The 23,514-nt window shown below is 35.7% G+C and overlaps 1 protein-coding gene across 5 annotated transcripts in view; it reads right to left on the bottom strand.

The window, feature by feature from the left end:
* ADGRB3 (adhesion G protein-coupled receptor B3) overlaps positions 1-23,514 on the bottom strand; it is a 510,634-nt gene that overhangs the window by 191,689 nt on the left and 295,431 nt on the right. For all 5 annotated transcript variants that reach the window (XM_072408480.1, XM_072408481.1, XM_072408479.1 and 2 more), the window contains 2 exons: positions 22,944-23,012; positions 16,912-17,020 (listed from right to left, as the gene is read on the bottom strand). In XM_072408480.1, coding sequence (XP_072264581.1) covers positions 16,912-17,020; positions 22,944-23,012 — 178 coding nt within the window. The remainder of the gene's footprint in view (positions 1-16,911; positions 17,021-22,943; positions 23,013-23,514) is intronic.

The following is a 23,514-nucleotide window of genomic DNA, read 5'->3' as shown; positions in this document are numbered from 1 at the left end:
GCAGCAGTATATGTTTGTTTGACAAGAAGGATTCTTATGCTTTCTTCCCTATGGATCTCAGAGTGAGACTGTACTTTGGTAGCAGAAATATGATAGAGACAAACATACATCACAAAAGATAAAACATAACACTAAAAGTACTTCTCCAGTGAAATTAATAGCTCCCTCAATAACAAAGCACCAGGTGTGGATGGCTTACCAATTGAAGTTTATAAGAAATATAGAAAGGTGCTACTTTCTTCTCTACTTGAAACTTATAGCTTGACCTGGAGAAAAGGATTACTTTCATCCTTTCAGTATAAGTCAAATATTGAAGCGTGGAGTTATCCACATGTTATATAACACTGACGGGGGAATAGGTGCTGTGATTATGGATTTCTTAAAATATGAAAATAAAGGGAGCTGGGGAAGATGTTATTCAATTCTAAGTGTGCTATACCCCTTCCTGTCTACCAACTGATTACCTTTTTGTGGATTTTCTGCAACTGCTCGCATGATCTGCACTTAAAACCTGTCTGCTTTTTATTGGGGACATCTGCTTGTACTAGGGAAAACCCATCTGTCTGTCATGGGGAAAATCTACCTGTCACCGAAGAAATCTCCCTGGTTGTCATTGGAGGGGTTACAGTTCTGTGTTGAAATTATGGGTAAAGGGGTCCATGCTGGTATTCTACATTATGTGTGTGGTCCCTATTAACATGCATGTTCATATGACATTTTACTATCCAGTCTGCACAGTCCTATATACATTTCTCACAGATCTTGGTGGAATTGCTGGATGTAACTAGGGGTTTTGTGAGCCCCTGGAGTTAAGAAACATTATAATACCGTAGGAACATAGTAGGAGTCACTGAACACAATGAAGAGCATGGAGGTCACAGTTTATCCCTAGTAAACCATTAAGCTGTCTACATGGGGGAACCTTTCTATATCAAGCAACATGTGCCCATGTGTGTTACAAAATAACATTTCCCAGTGGTAAGATGAGCTAGATTATTTTGAATTGAGAAAGTACTATAATACATAGTCCAGTGATTTTTATTTAAAAAATTCCAACATAAAATCAGCTTTCTGATGTGTTTCAGGGGTGCCAAAATCCCTGTTCTTCAAGGCTACAATTATTGAAGAAGGCATGAATAGAAAGACACTAAAAAAATCCAGTTCTCCACGCACAGCCCACACCAACATTCCAGTGGTAAGATGGCAAGCCTGAGCTCCAACCTCCATGTTGTGTCTATGCCTTGCATTGAAACATAGCTATAACAACAGTAATCACTCTAAGCTATCAATTAATATGTTGAAGTGTAAATACACCAATACCAGCCATCAAGACACTTTAGTGAGTCTGTAGGGCAGAATATCAATAGTAGTATATTAATTAAACCCAGCGGAGGAACATTTGAAAAGAATAAAAAGGAGAACAAGGTGATTTCTAATTTTTACTAAAAAGACAAACAGTTGGAAGGTTTGAAATACCATAGTAACAAGCTGGATACCCTTAGTTACATTAGTTAGTAAGCATGAAAAGTGAATTAGCAAACCACCTCTCCAGTGCTTATCTCTGACATGAGAACAACTAATTCCTGTAGATGTAGGGTGTATTTGTATGAAACAATGTGCTGTACATGGAGAAAATAGCAGTCATTAGGGAAACGCTTGCATAGATCTCTGTTCTAGAACTGATTTGAGTATGCTGAAAAGACTTTGCAGCGGATGATTAGATTATATTAGACATCATGTAGCTCCCCTCCGAGCTGCTGGCTCCCCTTGTTTTACATTTATTTCTAAGACCGATACCTGATGCCATGGCAACCAGTACTATTACAGCAGTTCATACTAATGCGTACTACTGCAGTCACACATAATACAGCAGCATAAATGCTGAAAAACATATGCATTAGACAAACATTTCAAGATTTAACACGCACCTTTTGTCATGTATTATCAGCATTGGTTTTGTCAAGTAAAACAAAAGACCAGCCACATTAAAATCATTTCCACCTTATAATAAAAATCCTTCCTGTTGTGTTTATACAGGCAGAACTAAGAAAAAGAGCGACACTACAGAAGCTAAAGCTTGCTGTGTATGGGTGCACTGCGTGGGTTTCACAGATAAACAGACAAAATGCAGCAAGTCAGAGGTCTTCTTGCAAATGGCTTACTTTTCATTCGGTTTAACATTTTGTTCCTGCGTACTTTTTGTAAGAATTACAATAATCTAAAAAAAAGCACTTAAAAAAGCTTTAGAAAAGGGGATAACTAGTCTACACAAGTAAACATCAGCAAAGCAGCCCCTTTCCAGGGACTGCAGTACATAGAATAAAAAGAATTTTAACAGATACCATACATTATCAATATCAATAACATATAAAAAAAAATCTTGACTACTGGACAATGGCAGGCTGTACTGGAACCATATCACAACCAAATGCCTGTACAGAAAAGGATTTTGGCCAGGTCCAATACATCTCAATCAAAACAAATACCTTGGGATGGTTGAGGGCTGCTGGACAGTGGAGAACTGCAGAAGTAATGCTGGAAATAAAAGCAAACAAAAAACACCTGCCTGATCTTAGCTTTAAATGCTGGAGGCTTATATATCCACAAATCCAAAGAAAAAAAAAGTTTTGGGTATAGAAGCATACCTTCACAGAATGGAATCAATCTTTTTTTTTTATTTACTTTGTTTTCCTATTTTAGGTATATTCATTTCTTGTAAATGGATATTTGTGAATCGTATTTTCTGCGTACTCTAAAGCTAAAGATATTGTTAATTAAATTGTTTAAAAAATGTAAATATACTACCAAAAAAACATTTACACTTTCTGCATTTTGTCTGTTATAAGTGAAGCAACACAAAAGGATACATTTATATAACAGCAAATAATTGCTTATCAGTGAATGTTTGGTAGATGCCATGTTTACTGCTTGAATTGAATTTTCCCAAAAAATTTTGAATTTTCCTCTGGAATGAATGAATTTTCCCATAAAATGTTTGGATTTTCCTCTGGAATGAATGAATTTTCCCATAATATGTTTTTCAGGAAAAGGCATTGCAAATACAAGAGGAAAGGTGCTAGTGTTGCCTGGATAAATCTGGTAAATTTGCCTTCTATGATTTATTTGAAACTTATAATTAAATAAATTAGTAGAGTTTGAAAGTTTGTGAAGAGTTTTCTACATGAATAAATTATTTTTATTTTACCAATTTTACTTTTTATTTTTGAATGCCTATTCATGTTTTAGTCTATTTTCCTGGGTATATTGAACCAATCTTGTTTTCCACTTTTAATGGCACACGCAGAAGAAAATACATTGTTTCATAACTTACTGACCCAACCAAACCATCTCTGGCCAACCAGGCTTATAGTATGTTTCAAACAAATGCATTTAGATATTTATCCAATAGACTGTTTGCCTGGAGTTGCATCTTAAATACATAAGAAGGTAGTCTGCTTTTAGATACCTCGTATGATAAGAAAAATGTTTAATTCGTTTTGTGGATGCATCAAAGAATAATAGTTGCATAAGTTACACATACAAAAAGTGTAGCAATAACAAACTATACTTAGCCTGTATATTAATGATATAGCCTAGCTTTAAGAATATAAATTGTCTAGTTTGTGTGTTCATTTCTGCTATATCCTCTTGGATTTTAGTGCTGCCATTAGTCCTCTAAATAGGCAAATTAGCAAGTCTTTATACTCCACTCTCTTAAACAGACCAGTAATATCATTTCAAACAAGCCTTATAATAGCTATATAATAATTTGTTAAATATCTCAATAAAGATTTGTGTAGCATACAAACTGACAGTGCCTTCCAGCAGATTGAAGCTTTAGCATTTTAAACACTAGAGATTATATTAATAGGTTTATTGCCTTATGTTTTTCATGTACAGGCTTTACCATACAGGTATTGTATTTTGTGGATCTAGTCAGAGGTTGTAACTATGGGTTGCTTTCCAACATGTGTTAAGCATTATTACCTTCATGAATAGTTACCAGTGGCAGGATTCAAAAATAATGGAAAGGCTAGAATGACAAGCTAAATGGGCTTCAGTGCTTTCCACAGTTCAAAGGATGATAGGAGGGGAGAGCACAGGGCTTGTGCTATGTCCTAACCTAACCATAGGCTTTAACAGCCCATGCTTTATTGCAGGGGTGTCAAACTCAAATATACAGAGGGCCGAAAATAAAAACATAGACCAAGTAGCAGGCCAAACTTGAAATTTATTGAAAAAATTGAGGAAGTTTTTCCTTCTCATTAGATATAAAGCATTTTCATATGGAAACAAAGAGGTTTTGCATAACATTCAATCTGGAACAAGCCTATAATAGATAAGGAGGCCTAAGATTTTTTTTTACATTTTACTGCATGATAGAAAAATAAAAATACCACAATAAGCTATGCAGAAGAAAAGTCTTTTGGATTTTGTTTATCCTGGAGTGTGACAAAACATTCACTTTGCTATAATCTGCATGGTTGTCAGTAGTATAGTAGGGTAACTAGTCTTGTTTCTTCCTATTGTTGTTTCTAATTGTTTTTTTATGCCAGTGAATGCAATATGAGACCAAATGAATTGCTGCATTTATTTGGCTTCACATTGCATTATCTGGCACAATTCTCTGGCTTACCTGTCAGTATAAACTCTGCGGGGTCCACGTATAGGCTGCTGTTCAATCGACACGAGTGATGCCGCTACTATATTTCCCGGCATCACTTGCATCCATAAAATGCGGGGCCACGGGTAGGCAGAGAGGCCGCTGGTCTAGAGACGCGAGTGATGCTGGGAATTGTAGAAGCAGCACTGTACTCGGGTCTATAGAACAGCAGCTTAATATAAATTGCAGCTAGCCCGCCATTATCATGGATTGCACTGCAAATTGTTTTTTGGTGCAAAAAAAAGGACGTTGCGGGCCACATTTGGCCCGCAGGCCAGAGTTTGACACATATTGATTAATTCACATTCACAAACATTAAATCACTCTAGCATACTACCAACATCACTACATCCCTAGATGGACTCTGCAGTGGTTTTTAAAGTTTATGTCCACACAAAACTGTTAATTTAGTTTTTAGTAAAGTGAGGAAGGGTTAGAACCTTTTATCAGGTTTTTCCTTGCTATATGGTGGGTTTTGGTATGCGACACCTTTAAGGGGGAATGGGTAGCCTTAAGGCATAGCTGCTCCAACCTTTTTATTGTTTTACACATATATGTAGAAATGTATGGAATTAAAACATTTTTAACAAAATGTTGTTTTGTCTGTAAACTTACCAGACTGGTAAAAGCATTGTCACCATTACAGTTAAGTGGCAATGAATCTTTCTGTATAATCACTTTTCATAATAACCAGCCCCTCTCCTAGCAACCTCTGATTACATTCCATACACAGAAAAAAATGCATAATGTATGAAAATCTATGTAACAATACATGAAAAAATGCATGAAAAACTTCCACCAAAAGGTATAAAAAAACCTTAATGTCTATGAGGTAATAAAACAAACTTGAACTTCTAGATAAATGTTTTTAATTTAGGAATCACCCACAGCCCAAATAGTAAAACCGTGCAGAGAAAGATTTGTGCTCTTGGTATGGGACAGTAGGGGATGTGACTTTGACAGAGAGACGGCTGCTTCCTCACAGAGGATTTATTCAAGCTGTCGCTGTTTTCTAAAGAAAATGAACTGTAAGGCCTTAAACACCCTTCTTTTTTCTGGACCTTAAACAAATATAATTTACTTAAACAGAAAGTCAAATCAGGCTTTTTTAAGGCATGCGATTAACTGTGTGTTGTGTCATTCTGCAACTGAATATTTTCTCTGCTTTGTGACTATTCAATGAAGCAAAGAGCGAAGTGCCCTAACCTAAAGAACAAACCACAATTTATCTTTCAGGCATTTCTTGTATGTAAACACTGGCTGATTGGTTACCGTGGGCTACTGTACTTTGGATTTCATTTTTGCTGTTTGCACTGCCTAATTAAACAATCCTGTCTGTCTAGAAACATTAGCAAATAAGATGTTTTTTTATTAACAGTTATCATAAGAAACAAAAAAGTACCAAGATCTATGCCAGCACATCACATTCATTTTAGAACAAATTTGTCACATTCATTTTGCACATGAATCCAAGTTTACAGAATTTATTGCTGAGCTAGAAGTCGACCTGCTGGCAAATAGAGAAACAATTCATGCATAATATAAACTCTCTAGTCTAACAGAAGTGCTCATGTTTCTACGCTTGGGAGGATATTGAATATTCTCGTTGTAGCATCATGAAAGAAGTTCTTCATCTTTGTATGTTTCCCTTAGAGTTTCAATTATTTAGCAATAAAGCAGAAAAAAAGTAAAATTGTACTTGTCCTATTTATTTGTAAAGAACCAATGCAATATATAATGCAAGGCCTAACTAAAACTCAAGCAGGGAAGAAAAAAAAAAAACTATATATCATCCAAAGTGGTTAAAAGACTTGATATCCTAACTAATTGGTGAAAAGAAGTGAGTTAACTTATTTCTACATTCCACTATTTGCAGAACCTTCCAGATATCTCTGCCAGGAAATCATGGTGCCCACAACAGACTGTTACCATAAGGAATAAATAAAGAGTGGGAATGCTAATATGCTCCAACAGCATTTGTGAGCAAAATTGTGTAGTAAAACTAATAGTAGTTAACAATCAAGTAATTAAGATTATTTTGTAAGATTTCAGACTCTAATATAAAATATAGATATTAATATTATGGAAGATATTAGCTTGACTCACATATTAGCTGGATATTTATTTTGCATAACACAACATAGCTTAAATTATTCTAAAAGATTTTGTAATAGATTACAAAATGTGCCCACTACCCCCAACCACCTGGGTGATAATTTCAAATAGAAAATAAATGCATACAGACTTTTATCTTCATAACAACATATTGGGCCTGATTTATTAAAGCTCTCCAATATTGGAGAAGATAGACTATCATATGTGAGCCCGAGAGAACCAGCAAATCTCATTTGCTATTATTTGGCAAAAGTTTTCATCCTGGACCAGATCCATTCCAGGTTTGAAGGATCATCCAGGTTTACACATAATAGTCTATCTTCTCTAGTTTTAAGAGATTTAAGAAATCAGATTCATTCAGTGATTTCCCTGCTCAGCTGGCCTTGATCTTAGGAACAGATGAGGCTATATGGAGGTTAACCAAATAGCTGTTCCTGGTTGAAACAAATCTTTTTAAGTATACTGTTTAAGGTAGTGTATGTCTCTTTATTTACCAGCAATATAATAAATAGGAGATACAAAAGAATACTTTAAAAGTTGTTTGTTGGTTAGGCAAAAAAAAAATGAAAATGTTTCTTTACATTTTTTTTCTTAAGTCACATGCTATTATAGATGAATGTAACTTGTTTCTCTCCTGCTTTGTAAATCTATGTTTGACCCTTTTCTTTTTTTCTGTAGTAACTTATCACTGTAAATTTTTTCAAGTTTTTTTACATTTTTATTTCATGAAAAATTCAATAACAATTTGAATAAAAAAGTACACACTTTCAGTGATTCAGCCACCATTCATTCAATTTGAATGAGTTCAAAGATTATATCCATTAAGAAACACTTATGTGTGATTACTTATCCCCATGCATCGATTATTTACAAAATGCTCAAACCTCAGTTTTATTGATTGAAAAATCCATAAATCTATAGTTAGCATAAGTCATCAACATATAAAACATTCTACTGAGTTTTGTCAATACTATCCCTTTGTAAGAAACTCTTTAAAGCCTAACCCAATGAGAGTATCATAGTCTTTAGAAAGCAAGCTGCACATATTTCTCTAGCTAGAAGAAGTTTTGGAACAAACTCATTTTCCTGTCCTTGAGATGTAAAACAATATACTCTTGAGTCTGGATGCGTCATGGATAGTGAATTTCTTTTATTGCTATGTGCATGCTTGGAAGATAAAGTTCTGTATCAGTGGCCAGCAAGACTCTTTTTATTCTGTTTCCTATTCTGCAGACAAAGTAGAATACTACACCTTGAGCAGATAAATCAGTCTTTTAACTCTTGGTTGGGCTCACATGCTGTGTAGAGATCAAACAACAGCTGAGGTTGTGTTCAAAACATACAGCTAGTATGTAGTCTGGAATTGATACTTTGGCAAGAAAAACATCAAGAAATTCACTTGCTTTCCATGTTTTACAGTTTCTATATTAATTAGATATCTGTTCACTGTAAGGGCTAAACAACATGGTCAATTTAAACTGCTTCTACTGATTTAAAACCCAACGTTTTTTATTTAGTTTTAGATAAAATGGGTTTTTATTGCCGATAGCGAGTCTTTTATAAACATTTATAAACATTTATATATATATATTTATCAGTGTGTATGTTTTCCTGTCCTGGTAATGCCACCCTCCCCATGAATTGTAGGAATGTCACATTAACAGAGAGTCATGCAAAATCTCCCCAATAAGGTCACAATCAGAAATAAAAAAATCACATTTTTTCATTTCAACTTTTACCCACCATATCTAAAAAAGGCATAAGTTTGGCATATTGGTGTCTTGTTATATCTTGTTGGTCATCACCCAGTCTACCATTGAAGTATGTAGTAGATAAGGAGATTGTCAACTAGTAGGTAAATCCCTAAGAAGTAAACATTTTTTATGCAGTTTATGTTTGTTTCAACAAAAGTTTGTTATTCATTTAAAGCAGTATTTCTCTGCATTTTTAGGTCTTCAAGGAATACCGATATAATTACTATACTTACAGCTTACAGTACATTAGTCTGGTGTTCAGTAGGAAGAAAGCCATTGGCCATTGGGAAGAATGTCACTCTTACAGATAGCCAAAATGATCATTGGTGTCAGTTAAACTGACTGTTTATTGCTAGGAACTCCTAGTAACCTCTGGAGAAACCCTAAGAACACAAAACTCTAGTCGAGGAACACTGATACTTGCTGTTATTCCTACTAATAAAAAGTCCTTTAAACTAGTGCTTACTGTAAAAAGCATATACCTCCCACCACACTCCCAGGGTTGTACTTGCTAGTAAAACTGTTACCTGTTATAGTTGGTAATAACAAACCTTAAATTACCCTGTATTTCTTACTAAATTAGGTTAATATATTTTGCACATAATATATTTTAACAGTATGTCCTAGCAAAAACACCTGCAAACCTTTAGGCCAGTGCTTCTTAACCTTTTGTTTACCATGGGGGAACCCTTGAAATAATAATAACTAAGGATGGCAGCCTATGGAATGTTTTCAGACTGAGTTTTTTATGATTGATTTACTCATTATTATTTACTCAATAATAAAATAGTGAAATAAGGGTTAGTTTTCTTCTACCTATATGTGTAAATATGGGCCACCTCTAGTGGAATCCTAATATATAGCAGAAAGAAGGAGGTTTGTGGCTCGAAAATTAGTGCAAAATATTATTTATGTTTTTATGCATTATTGATTCATACATAATTATTTAGATCAATTGTAAATAGTATCTCCACTCTTGTTAACAATCACAAGATTGGGATAACCATCCTATACAATAGTGTTCTAGCATCATACAGTGATCATAAAATCAACGGTAGGACCTATTAGGTCACATAGGTACCGACGCGTTTCGCCAAGTTGTGGCTTTTTTGGGGGTTTGATGTTGGGAGAGCTGTATGGTGTTTGAGGTGACAGGTAGTGATTATAAAACAAAGTGGGAATATTGAGATAGTGTAACAAGAAGGTCAGTAAAGCAATTCAAGCTGCGATTAATGCGCTTTAGTGTGCATATATATTTTTTCAGGTTACGATCTTGATATGTACTTTGTGCTCAATTCAGAGGAGTAGGACTGTTGTAAACAGCGATAATCCCCATCAGAGAAATGAAAATATTGCAATCAATAATAAAATAGTATTTCCAAATGCTGGTAAAATCATGATCTTAAGTGATCCAGAAACTACAAGTATTCTTTGTAAATACCAATAGGTACTTGCACTCATTACATCCTACTGTACCTTCTACCTGGTAGCAATCATGAAGGGCAGCTACCAATTAAAAAGCATGAGAAGACAAAGAATAGGTCTGAGCTTAGACATCAGAAAATAAATTAAGTTCCTGCATAACAGAGCATACTGGCTTTTAAGAATCCCAGGGTGCTTTACATATTGTTTCTAATTTCTGTTGGTTTTTAATAGAAAGTTTGCAAGTAGCCAACTTTGTGATTCCCCAGAATTCACTGTCTCATCCGACCCTCATCCCCAGTGATCACAAGTTCATTCTGTTTATTCCTGTACTAATAAATTTCCTACAACACTTTAGACATAAAGCGCTGTCTGAATCCATTTGGTGTCTGTAAAGATGATAGGCTGTGGAAGATTTAAATAAAAGATGCCAAAACTGCTCATTTTCTTGATTATTCAGCAATAGCACATGAATTAAAAATCTAAAAGCTATTTCTTCAGTGTCTTAGTCATCTCTGTCTGCGGCACTGTGATCTTGCTTCACATGTGACAGTTTAGGTTTATTTATAATCATATTCATGATTTATTAAGCCTTCTTTATTTTGCTTTAAATGGCACTGCAGTATAACTGCTGACATAGTCCATTGGACAATAAAGCCACGTCCTTCAGCTGTAGTAATTTTATGTCACTAGTTTTCTGCTAAAGATTAGCTGTAACACAAAACATTAATTGTTACAAATAACACGGATCTAGAGCAGTAAATCTTTCATGGTGAATGGATATGAGCTGAGGGCTGACATGTTCACTCTGCAGATTGCACTGAGCATGACTACTGTGACCCAAAAGAGCAATTCATTTTAAAAGAATGCCAGAATCTGCCAGACCACGATTTGACTGACACAAATAAAAGCCTTTGAGCATTTAAAAGGAGAAAGGGCATTATTTGACCTGAGGGCTAGCGCAGTTAAATGGCCTCTGGTTTAAAAACAACCCTTTGCACCATTCTATTAATAGGTATTGCAAAGGATGTAAGAAAAGATAATGTTTTTACAATCATATTAAACTTAAAATTGTGATTCAGATAAAAAATATGAATAATCGAATTATGTATACTTTTGGAAACCAGTTTTGAATATAGTTTGTGTCTATATATATATATATATATATATTTAGTGACAGTGTGTCCCTATAAAATGCAGGGAAAGTGTTAAAGGCTCCAGGGAAAGAGTAATAATAGGTCTAGATCTAGGTTTCCTAGAAAAGAAACCAGGTTTTATAGGACCCTGGAGCTGGTGAAGGGAGTGAAAGGGTGGGTTCCCTGGCCCAACCCAAGCCTGGTTTGGGTTATTTTCACCTGCACTGAGGTGCAAGAGGAGATAATCAGCCAGTGTGTGGCAGGCTGTAGTGTGATCAGCCAGAGGCTGGAGTGAGCAGTCAGAGGCTGGAGTGTGATGAGAAGGCAGCCAGAGGGTTCCAGGCTGAGAAGGCAGCCAGAGGGTTCCGGGCTGAGAAGGCAGCCAGAGGGTTCCAGGCTGAGAAGGCAGCCAGAGGGTTCCAGGCTGAGAAGGCAACCAGAGGGTTCCAGGTTGAGAGGGAGTGTGTTCTAGGCTGGGAAAGGAGCCAGTGTCTGTTCCAGGCTGCAGGAAAAGGGGACAGAGCTCAAGGAAAGCAAGTGGGCAAATAAGACCTTAACTGTGAGTGAACAGTGGTGATATAGTGTGTGTTGGAAAGAAAGATATAAATATATTTGGTTATATATATATATATATATATATAACCAAATATAAATGAAATGAGTCCATAAAAATAAAATATCCAGCAAGATGTCCAATGACATTTGGCAAATAATATTAATGTGTATTATTGTTGACATTCTGCCTTCTGGCAAATGCAAGATGGTTAAGACTAGAAACCACTGACTGGCATCAGGTATACAGATCAGGAGGTCTTCTCAGGCATGCGCAGAAGGAACCCTTTCGTCAAAAGGGAAAAAAATTGCCGATCTCACACATGCGCAGTGAGATCGGCAAGGTTTTTCCCATCTACGTCACCCGATCTCGTGTCTGGAAGAGGAACTAGGAAGAAGAGGAGAAGATAGCAGTGCCGGCCCGAAGACGGATGCCAGGAGGACGTGGGACCCGATGAAAGACACCTCTGGACCTATTGACTGCTCTGCGGGATTGAAGGTAAGGTATTTTTTTCGTTTTGGGTGACTTTTGAGTTTAGTTCCTCTTTAAGTAAGCACAAAAGCCAGAGACCACAAAGTGACAAATGTTATCAGAAGGCAGACTTATATTAATATTTTCTTACTACATGCTTTCTTTATTCAGAGTTGCTTACATAACACCCTGATATAAAGATTATAGCTACAAGGAGCAAAATAGATTTGCTCTGTGGATTGGTAAAAGGAAATAATAGATTATCCATATCAATAATAAACTTGTGATCATTTTTTCATGAGCAACAATCTACAACCAGGACACAAACAATAAAAATGTAATTTTTGTAGAAGAAGGCTAGAACCCTTAGGTCTAACTTATGTCTGTGCCCCTGTTGGAGTTTTTTCCTACTTTCTGACTAGTAAATATATTGTTCCAGAGAGCTCTGGATAGCAAATACCTGAAATATGACATAGACAAGGTTTTTTTTCTATTCCTACTTTTTTAAACTTTTTTTTTTTTTTTTTTTGCTTGAAATACACATCATAGTTAAACTCCAAGCAGACAAAAAGACACAAACAATGTGCCTAGTATCAATTAATAAACCATTCTGAAACAAACAACTAGTTTAAATACCTAGGTTAAAGCAAAACTATAGTTCCACTAAAGAATTAATGATCAGGCAGGTCATTATTGCATTGATGGACAGACGTTGTCCCTTCTGAAATAATCTCTCCTACCTGCCTGATCACTCTGCGTATCTATTGAAAGGCTGATCTGTGCATATGGAGCTTCAGTTTTGGTTGGCAAGATACCCAGCAATTCCAGGTTTCCTGCATATGCAGAATGATTGAATGCCTGCATGGAAGTTAAGTCATCCAGGACCAGCCAGTCATGATCAAAGATCATCTACAGGCGGAATAAAAATTAGATGATGCCAGCGCCTTGGGAGGGAACGGGGACAAGTGAGTATTGTGGGTTTGGTAACATTTAAACCTGGTACTAAATTTTTGCAATCTCCTGTACAGTATAAATTAGACCAGGTGGGAGAAGGGCAGGGCTAGTTATAATGAATGAAAATGTACTGACAAGGAACAAAAACAAAGAGCAGAGTAATCAGTGAGATTAAATGATATCTAGAGCCTAGAAGGAAAATATTATAATAAAATAATATAAACAGTAATATATTGTTGTTTATCACTTCTTAGGCTACGTACATACTTCATAGGCTGCAGATCCACGAACAAGGAACAATCGTGATGCAAGTGAAGGGGAGAGAGTGCATCGGACTGCCATGTGCTTGTTCCCCTCCTCCCCTCCCCAAAGAGCAGAATGGCGCTCATTCATGCATTCTGCGCTCATTCAGCGCTCATTCATGCATCTTTCAGTCTTTTGTCGTTGGAAAGGATCTTGAAAGATCCGTTCCAAGGACAAAAATCTAATGTGTGTACATAGCCTTAGATGTAGTTGCTATGTAAAAAAAATGAAGTACAGAAAATGTCTGTTTTTCTTATGAAAATCTAATATCCTTATAACTTCCTGTGCAGCAAACTAAAGTCTTAACCACTGACAGTAGCCTTTCCAGTTATCTGTGAAGTACAGGACACTTTTTCCCTATGCATTAGAGATGAGGGGGGTGGGGATGATTGTAGTAAAGGTAATCATAGGTTACAATGCTGCTCCTCCACAGATACAGGTCAATGACTGATTGTTGGCACCCTAGAAAAGGAGTTTTTTACCATCAGGATCACCGAGTAAAATAAAAAAATGTTTAGGCACTCTTTTAACTCATCAGTCTTCTGGTGCTCCTTTACTTTCCTATGAGTAAGCTGGGGGTAGAGAGAGGTATAGATATAAGATAGAACTGGAAGTACAGAAAAACAACTCCTTTATATGTATTCTCATCATTCTTTTTAGTTGTTTGTGTGAAGATACCATCTTTATGGGGAAGTTATTTAATGAGAATTATGATTGCTTTCTTGTTATGTCATAATTTACATTTTTGCAGGAACATGTTTGGTTGGATACATCTTGTGGTGCACTGAGTACTAGACTTCAATCAGTGTGTAGTGCTGCTCTCAATACTAATCACTTTATGCATGTTGTGGACCAATTTATTAGCACATATAAATGTTTTCTTTAATTTACCATTGCTTTCCTATCCTTCATAATCCATCAACAGATATATTTTAATTAGGCATTAGGACTTAGTTACTGTCATATACATTAACATGCGCAACCCCACAACATGAACTGCTAATTGTAATTTTCATTAAACAAAACCCAGGAGAGTAAAGAATATAACAATACATTACTTTACATCCAATTTGTAAACCAAGTTCTTTGAAATGACTGTAATATTCCCTTGAGAAATTTTACTATTCAGCTTGATATGCATAATGGTGTTAATGTTAGCATAACTTGGTAATATATACACCATCAGGACATTTTTAAACCTATGGAAACCAATTAATGCTTCTATATAGTATTTTTATAGTCCATTTCCACTCACGCATTTTGTGAATAAAGAGTCTATTAAAAAGATTTGCCTGTGTTTTGTATCTGGTTTGCATGTGTTGTAACACACATGCATTAAACATCCATTATTGCATATATGATGCAGTAAAAATCCATTTATTTTGAATAGAGTACAGATGTGAACAATTTGTGCACTGCATGATAATAAAAGTTAATAAAAATGTACTATGCAGTGTTCTAGCTGTGTTATGGCCCATTTAAAGTTAAATTAACTTATGTGGTACAACCAATGTCTGCTGCAGTCTGTTGGGATGCTATACAAAATGAACCACAACACACCATACTGCTGTACATGCATAGATATATGATTGATGTCAATCCATGGAGGTAAGTGTATTAAGTAGTGCATAACAAAACACCCATGTTAAATATACAAATAAAAAGCTGAAGGTAGTGACCATGCTCTTTTAGCAGCTAGTGATTTTAGCCATTTTTATATTAAGGAAAACTGCAAGTTACATTTTAAATGGTGGGAATTGAAGTTATGAAGAAATGGCTGAAAATTTAAACAGCTTGAATTATTAATTATTGCAAATTTCACATGCTGAGCAAATTTTATTTTTACATTTAATATAGATTATAGATGATGACTCCAGGCCTACTGTCTGCTTTGGGCCTGACACATACAAAATTATTTTCATTCAGCATATCTTCAAAAATACAATTGTTTTTTTAATAGTGCTAAAGAATTTGCACTACCTGATTGGCCAACCTTTCTTCTTCTGCTGCCCCCCCCCCATTCTCCCCAACAGCTTAGGGGGTATTAAACAAAAGCCAATGCTACTTGTCCTGACACCCAGCAGCTTCAGCTGAGAAGTCTGATCCCAGCACTTGTAATATGATGTGACATGTGCTGCTCTGCATGTATGACGATAAAGAGAAAGCAGCAACTCTAGTTAAGGTGACAGGCTGGTAAGCCAAAATAGTGCCCCATCACTAGGTTGCACCATTGGTGACTTCTTAGCTTTTTATGCAGAGAAATGAACCTGGTTTGTATTCTTCATTTGTAAAGAAATCCTACTGGCAGCATTTGAGGTTGGAACAGGAGACTAAGGGCAACCTCTAATAAGAACTCTTTTTTCAGTTGCAAAGGTCATGCTAAAGATGGTAATCTAAACCTGAGGGAGGATGTAACTCTTCCCTACTAAATACAAAAAAAAAGTGCTAGTTGATAAAGTGAAGCATTAGCAGAGATCACCTTATTGCAAATGTCAGTGTTAAAATAACCAATAGATCCAGACACACTGAAAGTTGATTTCTAAAGCTTAGCCATGTCACTATTGGGCCTTTAGTGTACATTCACATATATGTCTTGATGAAAAGCATCCCAATGCACCTTAGGAATACATTGCAATGCACCTCAAGACTACACACTATAGTGAATGCACAGGCATGAATTGCGTAGAAGTAGTGCTTACGTGTGAATGGGTCCCTAGTAGGGATGAGCAAACACCTGGAAGTTCGGGTTCGCCGGGTTTGTCCGAACTTCGGCTCAAAGTTCAGGTTCGAGTCCGGGTACCCAAAATCGTAAAGTTCGGTACCGACCCGAACTTTACAGTTCGGGTTCACTGAACACTAATATTAATGGTTAGTGGGTGAGGATGAGTGAACACCTGGAAGTTTGGGTTCGCCGGGTTCGGCTGAACTTCGGCTCAAAATTCGTGTTCGGGTCTGGGTACCCAAAATCGTAAAGTTTGGTACGGACCCGAACTTTACAGTTCAGGTTCGCTCAACACTAGTCCCTAGTGCTTTAGGTTACCTTCTTTACCAAGAGAAGTGAGGAATGAAGACAGCTTTTCTCAGTATGAATAATGATATGCACATTCTTTCACCTGCCCATACCTGGTAATCTATTCAATACTGATATGAATTTTATATACCGAAAGTACTCTCAGCTTATGTATTTTTAATAGGATTATTCTGAACAGCCTTTAGAAATGCAGATCTTTTAGAATTAGCAAGACAATTATTTCTGTAATTATATTAGGTAACCAATAATTGTGCACTCTCTTTTAATTGTTACTTGCTGTGTATATTTTTCCTTTAGTTGTAGCTTACAATATTGTAATATATATATTTACCTAAATCAATAAAACAAAACTGAAAGGTGAAATTTTATTCACCTAATTTGTCTTTTACATTTTCCATCTGCAATAGGAAAGTTAGGGTAGTTGCTGGAAGAGTCCACAATATTGTTAAGCAGAACATGTATAGAATTGACATAGAAAGTAGTAAATAAAGCAAGCGTGTGATTCTTACCTACATTTCCTGTTGTGAGGTATGAATTCTGAAAATCCATCATTCCCATTCCAACAATGTGTATGAAATCTTCAATGACCTGCATCAACTCCACAGAGCCTGGGTAAATCTAGAATTAAATATTGCAGCAGCAATAGCAGACAATAGGTTACACAAGTCAGACAGTGTCACATCATTTGATAGTATCTAGCAATATACCTGTCCCATTTTACCACAACATAATCAGGACTGGTTCATTAAAGTGAACCTGCTAAAATACGTTTTGTCTTGTACAGAGTGGGAAGGTTAAAACCTATGTAAGCCTTTAATTGTTTAATTGTTTTGTATTGTCTGTAAGAAAATTTTCCTCGCTTCCTGCACTACTGATAACATTGTCAATCTAACTGAGGGGAAAAATAACAGGAGCACAGCAAAAACATTATTTTGGTAGAGAAAGGTGAGTTTGGTGGAGAAAGGAGAGTTACACAGCCATCTCAGTGGAGATTTCCAGACACTTCCTGCTACAATGACTACATTGATACTAAAAGCAAATCTTCACAGACAGAAATAAAGACTAACAGAGGATCTTATTTATAAAACACGTGTTCCAAAAATTGGTCTGTGGTTAAACAATAAAGTTTAAGTGACATGAATTTGACTATTACAAGGTAATAATAATAATATGTACGGCCAAAATATATCTCAGTTTTGAATAGAGTGGGAAGTGTTAGAAGAACCCCTATCAAGTTTTAAAGTCTACTCAGTTGGAAAGAATTCCCTTAACTTCCTATACAAGTTCTCTAAATCTTTTCAACATTGGGGAACCCTTTATAAAAACTTCAGGTCTTCAGGTAACCCCTACTATAATTACTATATACACAGCTCACACTATATTAGTACGGTGGTCAGTAGAGAGAATTCCTCCTATGTTGCTGGCCACTGGGAAGAAAGTCACCCTTACAGATAGCCAAAAATATCATTGGGGTCACTTAAACTGACCCGGGAGGCACACATTTTCCATTGCTCAGGGAACCCCTAGCAGCCTGTGGAAGAAACACTGTCATATACCAGTATTTTACCAGACAGGAAGTAAGGAGAATTCCCCAAAAGCAATGCATACATTAACACACAAAGTTGTTGTGCGAACTAGAACTCCTGTGAGCTTTGTATTTCTGTCTTGTGTCCCCAGATTTTCCCCTACTTCCTGTGTGGTAAAAACATAGTCACTGAGACAGAAAGTAAAGGACAATCGCCTAAAGCAAAACTGTAAAAAAAAACTAAAATAAATTTAAATCCTTCTTGATTCGAAAATATATCATATCATCAAAAATATAGTGATTGGATGGGCTCCTAATAACTGCTAATATTGCTTTTGCAAAGTTTAGTAACCTGCAGCCAAATCTGACTCTTCAGTAGGTTATCTCCATTTCACTGACTTTTGGTTGTTATTGGCTACCATAGACTCTGCATGTTGTAAATACACTGCTCTATAAATAAACCTCGCTCACATACACCTATGTCCCATAGGGAAAATCTTTTTATAAATAATGAAAATACATTTGATTTATTGCCTATTTAGACAAGTCTCTTTCAGACTCTAGCTCATTGAAAATGTCTGTGTTCTAACATGAACAGCTGCAATACTGCAGTTTTGCGGGAAATTGGGTGCTGCCATACATCCGATCCATATATAAACCGTAATTGCTGGTTTGTTGCTCCGGCAATTAATTTGAAAGGGATGTTCTATCCTCTGCAGCTGCACTCCATAAAACCTAGTCTATTTTTCTCTCACAGGAAGCTAAGATTTCTGTAGAAAAACCTACAAGCAAATACTAGAGGCAAAGGCACACTTTTGCAGTGATAACACTTGTATCTTTTAGTACAGAGTGTTACAATTCTGAACATGTAAAATGTACACTGCTGTTAACAATCTTTTTTTTACCTTTTCTTTTTCTAATCCCGCAAAATAATTGTATTGGGATCAACAAAGCAACCATTTCCACCGCAGTACACATGCTTGTTTCCATGGCAACACAGGATGCCTTAAAGCTGACTCATAGACTTAGGTGTACAGCTTTATACCTTTGTTTTGATAGTTTTCTGATTAGCTATTCACACTTTTTTGAACACACTGACTATATAGTAGCAGTGTAACATTTACACTAACTGGAGGAATTGTAACTATAATGAATCTCGGAATCCAAACTTAGATATAGCTGATGGTAATTTAGACTCATTAATCCATTGTTTCATTAATTTAGCTTTACTGAGTCACAAATAACATAGGCATAGTCAAAGATTTTATGATATACAATACCCTTTGAGCAATATAATGATTAAAATACAAATTAATGAATATTTCAAACATGCTGAACAAACCTTCTGTGGGTAGTTACTTAATATGCATCCGATGTTAAGCAGTTTTTTATGAAGCTAGGTAATTTGTGGAAAACGTAGCTGGAATTAGCTGGTGCATAGTGAGAATAATATTATATTGATATCCCCACCTATGAATTGACATAATTCCAGTCTAATGCACATTCCAACCACTGAGATTCATTATTCATAAAGAGTTATGCATTTCAAAACTGTATCTTTATATTGCTGCAAGCAAACAAAGCTCATCATTTTATTTTCTATCAGACGGTGATAAATAAATTATATTGTAATTGCATATCTAAGTTATTGATGGCAGCATAGTAAAGAATTAAAACTTTAATGATAAAGTATATTAAGTGATTTGCTCTTGCTGCCACCTCTGTTGGATCATATTTGTGTCACGCGACACATCAGGGTTACTAAAGGAGACTCTGTTCACTTAGCAAAATCAGTGTTCACTTTTCATTGGCTTTGCAAATATAACTATAAAACCATTGCTTTCAACCATTTAGAAGAAAAAACATGTTATTTCTTAACTGACAGGTTAACACACCTGGTTTTATACTCACCTTCGCCCTAAAGTTAAACACTTTTACTAGATGGCCCTATCTGGTTCTGTGCAGCTATTCCTCACAAAATATCCTAAACAGGTTCTCTTCATCCAATTCATTAACATCAAACATCAAAACCCTATTAATTCCTATGGGGAGCCATACACATGGTTTGCCCAGTGGCCCTGCAGAATACAGATCTTCCCATTGAAATAAATGGGGTCACAGTTTGCATGCACAGGCTAAAGAGGATGCAGCAAGGATGTTTTGTGAAGGCTGTGTGGCTTTGCTGGATCGAGAACAAAAGTAAGCAAAGGACCAATGGGATGTACTCAACTTTCTACAGTTGTATCTGAAGTGTTACTTGATGGACAACTACATTACAGTGCTGGTGCTTTCCATAACAGTCAGGTAATTACAATGACCAATGTTTTCTTCTGTAGGCTGAATAATTAAAGAAGCATGCAATCTGGTAAAATATGCAACAGATAGGATTTTCACATTTTTCCGTAATTGTTCAATAGCACATTTTCAGTAATTGTGCCATCCTAAACGAGATTCAAATGCTTCCAGCTTTTAAACTGTTTAAAACACTATACAGATACAGTAGATGGAACTGCCTTTTGCCTTCAGCAAAGAGGTGACATTTATTATTTACCTTATACACACATCTAATAAAACCATACTACAGTTTCTATGGTGTGTAGAATTTTATCATGCCATTGCACATTTTGTTAGCAACATTATTTAAGTGAGTGTCAATTTAACAGTCTAGCTTTATTGTTAGGGTCATTGATCTGACAGTAATTTCACATTATATAAGTATAATACTGTGTACTTGTCCCCTGGAGGGAAACCCCTGCCCTCATACATGTATATACTTCTCAAATACACTATCAAGGCATCTTCAGTCAGGAATCAGGCATTCTGTGCCTAAAGTAAGTCTGTGAGGCTAAAAGCATTGAAGCTGTTTACTTTCAGGCTTCTGTGCTGTCATCCTAATTATGGCTTCACAACCAGAGAAAAGTGTGGGAATTTTGAAGCCTATAAGTATTAATTACAATTATGCTTGCTTGTCACAGGTCAATGACTTACCAGTGAAGTTCACATAAAGAAAAGCCTTGTCATCTGCATATATAAAAAGAAGCCAGTAATGGCAGCTTACAAATGTCTTTTTTGAATTAATCCTCACTAGTGTTTATTACTACCTATTCAGAAGCTGTCAATCATGTCTAGGTAATATTAAAATAAATTTTCGTTTCCTTCATCGTGTTTAAGCATTTATTTTGTTCTATATATACTTAGCCAAGTTGTGATTTGACTATACTAAGCTAAATGCACATGGTTAGGGATCATTTTCGTTTTGTTTTATAGACTGGCACCAGTCCATTGTTTAGAAAATATATAGTCAGACAGCTAAAAGTGGCTTAAGCTATTCACAAATGTGTAAAAACTTTTAGAAATCCAGGTAGTAGAATGCATTCTATCTTATTTCAACTATTGGTTCCAGCGTGTTCCAAATCTTATGACTCTGAGTTGATACCTTTTCTTTTCCAACATCATATTGTCAAGGATTTGTAAAAACAAAAATAGTTGGAGAAAAAACAAAAAAATATACATTCTTTTCCAGGTATCCCTGAGATTTATTGTTATCAAATGTGAGGTGCCAGCATCTCCCAATACCCTCCTTATTGCATCCTTCCTTGAATAGTCTTGAAAACCATAGTGCAATTGTATCTTCTAAACACACATTATGAAGCTTCTTCTTCTGTAGGAAGCAGCACATGTCTGTAAAAAGATTATCTGAAACCCTGTAACCAATGTAGTATGTTAAGTTCCAGTTTAAAGAAAAAAACCACCATAGATCCATATGTCCATAAGCCATGCTTTTATCCATACAGGTGCTTGGTACACATTTTCTTGTAAGACATGATGATATCCGGTTGACAACTAGATTCCACTGGAGTTTCAAAAAAGGTGATAATCCATAAAGCATTAACTGCAAGCATATTTCTAGGAGCAGATGATCCTTAATACTATTTAAGTACTCCTACGTAACCTGTGTAACCAACCAGGTTTATCCTTTGATGTCCACTGTGGTTCTTGATCGCAAAACAATAGAAAATATGTCAATCCATATAAGTAGTAGTACCAAAAGAGTGTGGAAGTCATCATATTGACTTGTACCTATTTAAGACATTCTAATATTTTGGATTGGAGGAAAAGCCTAAAAATTCCATCTTCCAAGTTGAAGCACATAATAAAAAAAAGTATTAGATGGGGCAAGATATATAGTCCATGATAGCAAAAAGGTAAGTATACATAATCAAACAGCCACTTAATGTATTTTAAGTCAACATAATTCAGTTTGTTGAACTGGAGCAAATGCAATAATACAGAGTAAATCCTTCCAACCAGAAGTGTAAGTCAGATTTCATTAGGCTAGCTGCATTGAAGAGCAAAGCTGATATCCGATTAGTTACCAAAGTATTATGCATTTAAATAAAGCCCACAGTGCTTAAAATTCATGTATGAAAACATTCCCAAGCAGAATGTTCTACTCTGCCTCTCCTCTCTGTCTCCCTAGGGTTCCAGCTTGCATGACACATTTATTTTAATCAGCACTCAAAGGGTGCCAATTTGGGCTGGCATAATTCTGGATTTGCTTTTCTCATAGTGGTCTCATCTCCCCACCTAGCTATAACAGGGACTTTATTCACCTAACCAACACATCTACATTCTTTAGAAAGTGATCTTTTAATAAATCCACAGAAACTTGACAACTGCAAAAGTTTCACCTAGAAACTATGTGCATAAGTTGAATGCGTACATGGATATCCAGACAGAATAATTGGATATCTGAGTGCAAATAAGGATGACAGGTCAAGTTTAAGCCTTAATAAGTTTAAACAACTGGATTACATCACATTATATGGTTAGGAGGTAAACCAGATAAAAACATTAACATCTTGAGCATGAGAACAATATTGAGTGACTTTACATGAAGTTTGCCTTCAGAGAAATGCATACATTATTTGATTGTGCTGTTCACAGTTTTTACATTTTCTAGTGTAGCGTATTGAAATAAATTGGTTAAAGGTCAAATCATAAGATGTGCCTTACCTGTTGTGCATCTTCCCACTTTTCTTTGTTTTCTTCATCCAGAAGGTTACTTACTATTTGAAAGAAGTTCTACACAAAAAAAAAGTTATACATTATGCAAAAAGATCAAGATTACAAAATATATTGTGTAAACACATATCTTTATAACATACCTCAAGGATGCACTGTTTATGTTTTAGTTGTTCAATTTAAAAATCGCACCATCAAAGAATCCTCTCTGTGTGAAACCAGTACTATTTCTGAGGTCAATGTGAATCTAACATTTACTAATATTGAAGAGAAATAAGTACACTCTTGTAACCTTCCCTCCTCTGCAAGTTATTTCTGTTAGGTCTGAGTCATGCAAAACTATGCTATATATATATTCTATAGTCAGTATTGAACTCTGGTTACTCCTTCATAAACTAAAAGAGAAGGAGGCCATGATTCTGCTATGGTCTACTACCTGTGCTTGTACTTTTTACTGAATGCCATTGTCCAAAATCCTAAAACAATATATATATAAATATATATAATTATATAAATATAAATATATATATATATATATATATATTGCTGAAATATAGATTCA

This window comes from Pyxicephalus adspersus, chromosome 4, assembly GCF_032062135.1.
Source record: "Pyxicephalus adspersus chromosome 4, UCB_Pads_2.0, whole genome shotgun sequence".
Classification (NCBI taxonomy): Eukaryota; Metazoa; Chordata; class Amphibia; order Anura; family Pyxicephalidae; genus Pyxicephalus; species Pyxicephalus adspersus.
Note: the sequence above shows the minus strand (reverse complement) of the source record. Positions and strands in the feature narration are given on the sequence as shown.